This window comes from Alosa pseudoharengus, unplaced genomic scaffold, assembly GCF_046254945.1.
Source record: "Alosa pseudoharengus isolate Yale_2024_CS ecotype anadromous, Long Island Sound unplaced genomic scaffold, YU_APseudo_1.1 YU_APseudo_1.1_scf_12, whole genome shotgun sequence".
NCBI classification, from domain to species: Eukaryota; Metazoa; Chordata; class Actinopteri; order Clupeiformes; family Clupeidae; genus Alosa; species Alosa pseudoharengus.
Window position 1 is genome coordinate 9,596,548 of NW_027468587.1, and position 9,459 is coordinate 9,606,006.

General features: G+C 46.4%; 1 protein-coding gene across 1 annotated transcript; it reads left to right on the forward strand.

Annotated features, from left to right (window-relative positions):
- The first annotated feature begins 2,321 nt into the window (after positions 1 to 2,321).
- onecutl (one cut domain, family member, like) lies at positions 2,322 to 7,406 on the forward strand. The gene is made up of 2 exons (XM_076279386.1): positions 2,322 to 3,417; positions 7,096 to 7,406. Exons 1-2 carry the CDS (start codon positions 2,322 to 2,324, stop codon positions 7,404 to 7,406), a joined length of 1,407 nt encoding a protein of 468 aa, XP_076135501.1.
- The last annotated feature ends 2,053 nt before the right edge of the window (positions 7,407 to 9,459 follow it).

Genomic DNA, 9,459 nt, shown 5'->3' on the forward strand with positions numbered 1-9,459 from the left:
TTATCCATTTACGCACAAGCTATTAGCATGTATGTAGCAATATGTGACTATGGTAAGAATGTCCCTTGTTATCAAAGTTTGTGATTGCAGCGTTGGTTTTCACTCGAATTCTCCAGGCGCAGAAAGTGAACTCTCACCTCAACCTCCTAAAAAAGAGGGCTTTAAAACACTGACCATTTTACCTCCAGCTATTCTCCATGCCCCTCTGCCTCTTTCCCTGCTCCATCCAGCCATTCTTGCCACAGATCGATAGGGCAGCATCTGCTGCGGGAACACACTAGTCCCACGCCGCACACGGAATTTTTTCAAACGGCGTATTGCTCATCTTTGAAAATTAAACTGACAGTTTGCTATGCTTAGTATGCTACACATCCACCCGCTCCCCAATTCCACACAGCACGCCCAAAAGCGAAGTTAAATGAAGGTATGGTAGGAGTGCCATTTTTATTGTTTGTAGGTCGAGTGGTAGGCTTTATGAAAGGGTCGTACACGCGCATTTTGAATGAATGGCCTCATTGATTCTGTTTAGCACCTCTTAGATTGAAGTGCGCAATCTGGTGTCCTCAGGCCCACTCAAGCGCAATTCGAGAAAACTAATAAAGTGGATCCCCTCGCGAAAGACAAAAGATAAGGCTAGATACAAGAATGAATCCATCGACATAAATGGAATTTTAAGTATCTGTATGCTCAGCCTTAAATTTCCTCAATTCGAGTAAACGGTAGGCCTGCATGCCCAGCTTGATTCCTCCGTTTTTTTTAATCCAAACGCAAGGTTGCCTGTAACAGATTTAAATGGCTCCAGATTGTCGCTAGGATATTTTTAATGACAATGAAAAAAAAGTCTGCATTTACATTTTCAGATCCAGAATGACAAGTAGACCAGAAATACAGTAATAATGAGGTCAGCCATAATATCCCTTTTAATAGCAGGACTGGTTCAGTTAAATAATAAGCAATATCACATTAATTGTTCATTCAGGCATACAGAAGATAGTGGGTCTAATTTATGGGGTTTGGAATATGCTAAAGGCTATTACAGTGTGGTATGGTGGGAAGGCAAATTTCTTTGATTTTGTTCTCATTCATAACACACAGGTCCAACCACTAAAATAATAAAGACTGGTGTTTCTGCACAATTTAGGCTAAAGGAATTAACCGAGGTAGGATACACAGCAATGGGTAAAATCTGTGCCATTCTTTTACGAGCCCAGCCGAAGCGAAGGGGTTAATTGGAGTTGGAGATTCATTGCACATCTGTCAGATTTTAAACCCGTGACGTAGGCGACCAGTGTGAGCAGGAGGAGAGAGAAAGAGTTAGAGGGGGAATCGATGAAGTGGCAGAGAGAGGACGGTGGAAGAAAATTCCGGGTGGTAATAGAGAATAAGCCAGGCATTTAGAGAAAGCAGAATATTGCAACCAGGAATTCAAAGGACGACTAAGCAACGCTTAGATAATCGTTGGTTTCTGGACCTCACGTTTCACCATGTTGAATCCTCAATACATCTGACCAATTGCATGAACCTGCGCGGACACGGACAAACCGTGTGGCTGGAGACAGAGTACGATACGAGAGAGGAGAGAGATGCGGAGGGCAGATACGTGATCTCCTGATTCGGGCGAGTCCTGTCGCACAAAATCTACACCTGAGGATAATCTTGCTTTCATTTCGGTAACATTTATTTGATTTTATTTTCCAAATATTTTATCCGTTTGTAACACCTCGCGGTTGGTGGACTGCGCTGTATTGTGGGGTAAGTAAACCTTGCAAATGTTATTGTCTAGTGTTGAAGGCTATTTAATCAAGGCATCAGAACTTACATGTAATCAAGAGATGCTTTTCGGAGGCCTGTATTAGAGCTTCAGTTATTTCAGCTTGTTGTGGTTTTGGGAACATTTCGAGGGGGAATCAACATAGCCTACATGCTGCGATTACCATATTCATCAGTAGAACTTCTTGATAGTTTCTGAAGATGAATGTCTGTGAAACGTATAATATACCAAGGCCAAATTGACGTTAATGTACATACAGGTCGCTAAAATGTTTTTTTCCTGATGTTTTGTTTTGTTCGGCAGGCTGCTAGTCGGAGGCTCTTTTTCCAGAGACAATGACAAAGATGCTGAGGGTAACAGAATAACTGTTTGCTCTTACTGATCATTTGATGACGAAATAAACTTTCATAGTTTTACCCCTGATATATTTGATAGTTGAATTTGCCTAGCATTAAGTGGGCGAAGAAGAAAAAAAGAAACATTTATAGAAGAAGTCTGGTTTTGGCAACAAAAGAGAGAGGAGCCTCACTGACCCAGAGCCTGAATCATTATGAATGGAAATATGGGAGAGATGTCTGTGCACAGCCATGTGGAGCTGGCTCACCCACAGGATGCCAGGGACATGCTCCACACGCGAGACCTCTCTGCAGCTTTCCCCAGGCCTTCCCTGGGGGATTCGGTCATGTGCCTGGAGCCCGACCACAGGCACCCAGGCTTTGACTCGTCCATGTCGGCCCTGGGCTACGGTGGCAGGGACACCCCTACCAGCGAGGGCAGCACCTACACCACCCTCACCCCTCTGCAGCCTTTCGATGACAAGTTCCACCACCACCCCCACCACCATCACCCCCACCACCCCTGCCTGCCGGTCAGCAACGTCATCGGGAGCTTCACGCTCATGAGGGAGGACCGTGGCCTTGGGGGCAACTTCTACAACCCATATGGCAAAGACCTGGGCATGAGCCACTCGCCACCCACTGCCACGCCGGGCCTGGAGGTCAGCATGCACGGCTACGGCAGCCTGGGGTCCAGCCAGGGCAGCCACGCTGGACAGATGCTCTCCAGCGGCCATGACATGCACCTCGGCAGCAGCAGTGGCGGTGGTGGCGGCGCTGGTGGCATTTACTGCCGGACAGCCGACTTCGGCCGGGAGATGTCCCCGCCTGTGCTCCATGGTGACCACGGGCTCGGCCACCAGCTCAACAAGATGGAGGCCCACCAGCACCCGGCCGGCAGCTACCACCCGCACCTCTACAGCCAGCACTACCAGCAGCACCTGTCCAGCCAGCAGGCCTCCAAGGCCAGGGAGTTCCACGCCGTCGGTTCCTCCTCCTCGGCCTCGCTGCCCAGCGACGGCGTGCTGTCCGGCTCGCAGAGCGGATCCACCGGTGGAGGCTCCGGCGGCGGGGAGGAGATCAACACCAAAGACTTGGCCCAGCGCATCATCAACGAGCTGAAGCGCTACAGCATCCCGCAGGCCATCTTCGCCGAGAGGGTGCTCTCCCGTTCGCAGGGCACCCTGTCCGACCTGCTGCGCAACCCCAAGCCCTGGGGCAAGCTCAAGTCCGGCCGGGAGACCTTCAAGAGGATGTCCCGCTGGCTGCAGGAGCCCGAGTTCCAGCGGATGGCCTCCTTGAGGCTAGAAGGTGAGATGGTGCTGCTTGTGATGGTGATGTCTTGGGTGTCCTATGCTCGGGTGATAGAGAGAGGCTAACCTCTCGTCGTTTGATTCATGCTCACCTGGGCGACGCAGTCACCGCTGGCCTGAGGTTAACCTCATCTCATTGTTCAGATTGGAGGTAGTGGAGTCCGGCCAAAACTCTGCAGCTGCTAGCTATACATGTTTGAATGCATTTTAGATGAAAGGGGCAGATAGATACAGGGCTTCTGTGTGTCCGTGTGTGAGGTTGCATGTGCTATAACTGCTATTATTAGGTTACTAAGCATTGTCATGGTAAATAGTTTTTGGTTCATCACCAATGGTACCAATTTTTATACATGATTCATAATGGAAGGTGTTTACAAAGTCTGCAATCCCCAGAGGGTTCTGTGTTTTATCCATGAGTATGCATTGAATGTGGCAAACATGCATTTACAGAAACCTGATATTTCCGTGGCTTGTGCATTGCAATGTTGTGACATGACTGGAGCTGAAAATCTATGCAGTGTGCATGACACTACACTGAGTTGCACAGAAACAAATACGTATTAAATAAGCTGCATTGCTCTCAAAATACATCAATAGGCGCCTGCTGCAAGTGACAGTCCGCAGCACACATCATTTGGTCTGTAACAGCCAGTTAACAAGCATGTTTCTGAATCTTATGAAATATATGATTAAATACACAAGACTAAAGACTTGGTGGTGGCCATTGTTTGTCAGAAGAGCCTTTGCTGAGCTCCTCTGTACAGACATTGTAGATGGAGAGGTGGGTGTGGGCTCACTAAGAGCAGACGGAAGGGAGGCATAGGCTTCCAAACCCGCGTGTATTTACATCTTGGGGAAAGGGGCTAAGTGGACACCCCTGTACTTTTTCTACATAACCTACTTTCCATGAGGGCTGGCTTCTCTGGTCAGCCCCTTTGTTTAATTACCAGCCTCTATTGATTTCCTTGGGAAAAAACTGTGCTTGGCCAGCATGCACCTCCAAGCACATCAGGAAATCGAGGCAGAAATTAGAATGCGCAGCACCCCACGCGTCCTATCTTAAGCATGTCTAAGTTCGCCACAGCTGGGTTTTTTCGAGATGATTCAGCCGAACACGGTAGTCCGACAAAAGGCCCGTTTAGATTTATTCTGTCTTGTTTGTGAGGTATTTCCATCGACCGATTAGGTAACCGTTTGGACTGCAGAGCTTGTTATGAAAGACTTGTCACCCAAGCCTTTTTTAAAACAGGCATGTCGCTCCAGGTGCTGTGATATTTCTTGTATTTTATTTCTAAGTTTTTTTTTATAGGGACTGACCAAAAGTGAATATTTAAGCTTTGTTGTAAATATGCTGTGCTCATCTTTTAAATGCAGTAATGAACCATGCTGTATTGGATGTCTGGCAGTTCATCCATGAATGGCATCTAGTCAGTAGGAGGGCTCTGGACCATTGAATAGAGATCATTGCTTGGCCCTCAACATACCCTGGGTAAAGAGCCATTTTTATGATAACCACTAAAAACCTGAGAACCTCTTCAGATCTAAAACCCAGGAAAGAAGAAGCTGGCTTAAGTGTTAACCCAGCCCTACAGTGCCTGTTACATTCTCAAGCCTAGGGGGGAGAGAAAACGCCACCCACACTAGGAAATGGCTAAATTCAGTGCACGTTTAAGCTCACAGCTAAGGAAATCGCACTTAGCTAGAAAGAAAACACATTGCATAAACATGAAAACAATTGGCTGTGTGTTTGTGTCCGTGTCTCTCTCTCTCTCGTGGTCGCTTCCTCTGCTGAACGCCTCGGCGCTGAAGGAGTTAAACAGGCTCTGTGGGTCGAGGAGTCTGCGCTGCGCAGATTTAATCAATAATTTCTATCAGCCCCTGGCCCAAGAAATCAGTGGGGGGTGGGCCCGAGCTGGGGAGAGATAGGGAGGGGGTTGGCAGGAGAGAGGGGGTGGAGGAGGGCTGACGGGGGTGTGGTAAGGTGGGGTGGGGGCACTGGGGGTGGAGGAGGTTTGTGTGTGTGTGTGTGTGTGTGTGTGTGTGTGTGTGTGTGGGAGGGGGGTACTTAGATACTGGGGGGCAGGGAAAGGGCTTTCGATCACGTTTCAGCAACATGAGACAGGGACATACATCACGATTAGGAGGTGTTCCCACGATCATAGGAACTCTGTGGGGGAATATTTATGTATCGAGAGTGGCCGGCTTGCTTGGATTTATGGCATAGTAATCTCCAGCCTTTTACACATGATTACAACATAAGGAAGCATTTACTTAATGGCGCCGCGTTATGATTGTGAAGGGACATGTGTGTGTGTGTGTGTGTGTGTGTGTGTGTGTGTGTGTGTGTGTGTGTGTGTGTGTGAGGGTAAGTGTGTCTGACTGTATGGGTTGTAAAGTGATGCTGCCAAGCGAGGAGACATCTCACAAAAATGTAATGTTAAAACTCAGTATTTTATTAGATGTTTCACAGCTCTCATTTGTGGTACTTGCTGTGCAGTACACCCACAAATGTTCAACCTGTTTAACAAGTGTGTAACACAGTGTGGTACTTTTTAAGAGAATTCTCTAGTCTCTGAATATTGCTGTACGTTATTTGTATATGTAGACATTCAGACCAGACGCCTTGTAAGATGTCCTGTTTTGCCAGTGCTGATTGTGGTGATTTTGTGGCAAGGGCTGGAACACCAACCTTGGACACAAAAACAGCACTGGCATTAATGTTGCAGATCTAAAACGCTTCCTCTTACATCCTCACATAAACAAGTGCCACAGCCTCAATCACTGCAAATGAAGATACATTTGTGCTCTTGTGTCATAGAGTAACATACAGTACAATACTGTAGATATGTCTACAATGTAAACATCTGCTGAGCCTGCCTGCCTCGGCATTGTGCGACTGTAGTTTGTGTGCTCTGTTGGTTTGGCAACAAACATTGAGAGTGTTGGTGATTATTATGGTTGGCTGACGGTGTATATAGATCAGGGTCCTGTTTCACAAGGGTCTCATATGACAATGATCAATACGCAATGATAGAAGGAGGATAGTGTTTAACACTCACCCGAGTCATCCGAGTGAAGCAATTCCTCATTGGATGTTTTTATCGCTCTGTTATTCAAAACGTTGTGCACACCCCTCCACCAAAGATGTTTCCCCACCCGACCGCATCCACTGCTTCCTCCCTCTGTCCCTTTAGATAGATAGATAGATAGATAGATGGATGGATGGAGGGAGGGAGGGAGGGATGGATGATGGATGGATGGATAGATAGATAGATAGATAGATAGATAGATAAATAGATAGATAGATAGATACTGTAGATGGATGGATGGATCGATGGATGGAGCACATAAAAAACAGTATAGGCTAGTATACATACATAGATACACTGTAAACTGTAATATCATCAGGATATTACGAAGAATAAGATATTATAATGTCAAGATATTACAAAGATAAAAAAATAAGGCAAGAGGTATGTAGAGTTTTTAAAATCTCCATTCTCTGTCCTTCTGTAGCGTGCAAGAGTAAATAGCTTCTCATTGGTTGTTTTGTATTGGTGTGGTGTGTTATTCAAAACATTGTGCACATCCCTCAAAAAATGCTTGCCTGAACAAGTGCCTCATCTGCACCCCCTGCCTTCTCTGTGCCTCCCCCTCCACCTCCCCCTCCCCTCAGCCTGCAAACGCAAGGAGCAGGAGCAGAGCAAGATGGAGCGCAACCAGGGCCCCAAGCGCACGCGCCTGGTCTTCACCGACCTCCAGCGCCGCACACTTCTGGCCATCTTCCGTGAGAACCACCGTCCGTCCAAGGACCTGCAGGTGACCATCTCGCAGCAGCTGGGCCTGGAGCTCAGCACGGTCAGCAACTTCTTCATGAACGCCCGCCGCCGCAACCACAACAAGTGGGTCGAGGAGGGCCGGCCGTCCTCCACGGGCTCCTCCGGCTCCAGCGCCTCCTCCTCGGCCGTCTCCTGCAGCACGGCATGATGAGATTGGGGAAGTCAGCCAAGCTGCCAGGCGCCCGGCCGGCCACAAGAGCAAGAGTGGTTGCATCTCAAAGATGGAGGCTGGGTGTTGTGGACCAGCGAGGTAGCTATGGAATTAGACGATCAGACTATATATATATTTTTTTTTTTTGCTTTGTTGTGTTTTTAGCATAAATTTTAGGACACTTTCAAACCAAAGTTTATTGTCCTCTGTGGACAAGGTGATACTAGGTGTGTGGTGTGAGCCTGCTTTCTGTGTAGTTCTACAGGAGGTCACGCGTAAGGGGACGCCACAGCATACGGCCTTTTTCACAGGCATGCGTTTTTGTAAAATTCTACTTAATTTCAGCTGGGTCCAACACCAGATCAAATGCAGATCTAGCTGAGTTGTACTTATAATACCCAGGGGGTCATCGGACTGCTCATAGGTTGCTACCTTTGTTGCCATTCCCTAGCTTAAATTACTTAGACCTCATGATTTGATCCTGTGTTCACCCTGGGCAAGAATATCCTTTTTCCCATTTACACTAATGGATGTAGAGTTACTGATTATTTTCCCAAAGAGTGGACTATTTTGTTGGGATACTGTTCCATCTGAGGACTGGAGGTGGAGGAGTTATAAGAGGCTTCCCCTTCAGAGTCAGTGGAGGAGCCTGCAGGAACATGACTATATAGGTCAGCTCTGGTGCAAAATATGAAGAATCTGTGCCGTTTTTGCACCAAAGTGTGATTTTATATGACCCTTTTTTTGTCAGATCTCTCTGAAATGAAGGAATGTTGCTCTGTTACTTTGTACAGATTTGAAGCACACTTTTCCATTTATATGAATACATTTTGAGTGTAGGTGAGAGCCAGCTGGGTCTTCCTGGCTATAGTATTATTAACTTTCTGTCCTCATGAAGAACACAGGATTCACAGCACAGCTACTTTGATTGGAGATAAAATTCAAACCTGTCTCTAGAAAAAAAAATGGAGAAATCCTAATTAATGTATATGGCTATTTATGTATTTATTTCTATTTATTTCTATTTATTTGCTATTTAATTATTTATTTACCAATGTACTGTGTATAGTCTTATTTATTTCATGCTTTCTATGTGCAAAATTGAAACCATTGACTGATGGGGCATCGTTTGTTTTTTCTTGTCGTTGCTTTTTGGGCCCCATCAATATACCAAAGATGAACATTATCCTCCCTGAATGTAGTGTCATTCCTCCCTTGATGTTATTGTTAAACATACGGTACAGGCCTGTGTTTAAAAATCTATCTGTATTCCTGGCTAATGGCTCATTGTTAAAATACTTAAGCCAAAGTTAGTTTGAATGTGATGAGTCTGTGATAGCGCATTGGTTTGAGATTCGCTGTGATCGTCAGCAGACCCCCACAGGAGTGTGTTTATGCTCCTGTCTCTCTGCAACGGCAGAGAAGATTATTCAACAGTATATATATATATATATATATATATGGATATATACAATGCATGCAGACAGCAAATGAAGTATCTCCATGATATGATTTGGACCCATCTCTCTCCTGGCAGTGATGAACAGACTGAAGGAGTTGTGGAGCAGTGTGACTGGGAATGGAGAGTGGAGAAGGAGGGGTGGGGTTGGGACACGGATGGCTTGTTTGTTTGTTTGTTTGTTTTTGTGTGTTTATTTTGGTTTTGTTTGTTTCCACCGAGCTTGGACACAGTTTGGTCTGTCTGTTACCTTTGGAGGACATATTGGGTGAGCCCTTTTACAGCATGTACTTGAAAGAGGGGCCCCATAAAAGAGGCCATTGACTTTCAGCGGACTTCAAAGGGGCCCTTATTTTTTTGTTTTTTTTGTTTTCCCCGATGCATTTCCTCTCCACGCTGCCTGTCTGGGGTCTAGACCCGCTCCGACCCGTGGGCTTTAGACATTCAAAGGGACGGGCAGATCAGAGAGGGAAGCTGAATCACCCCAAAAATTGAAGGATGGGGGTTGGGGGTGTTTGCAGGCGGCAGAATTAAACTTTAATGGCTGACAACTGTAAGGTGCAGCGGTGGCTGACGGCAGTCTAAAAGCCT

Bases quoted from the DNA above. Each gene is read 5' to 3' on its own strand.
- onecutl (XM_076279386.1), top strand. From the start codon at position 2,322: ATGAATGGAAATATGGGAGAGATGTCTGTGCACAGCCATGTGGAGCTG. The intron at 3,418-7,095 runs GTGAGATGGTGC...CCCTCCCCTCAG, and splicing joins GGCCTCCTTGAGGCTAGAAG to CCTGCAAACGCAAGGAGCAG.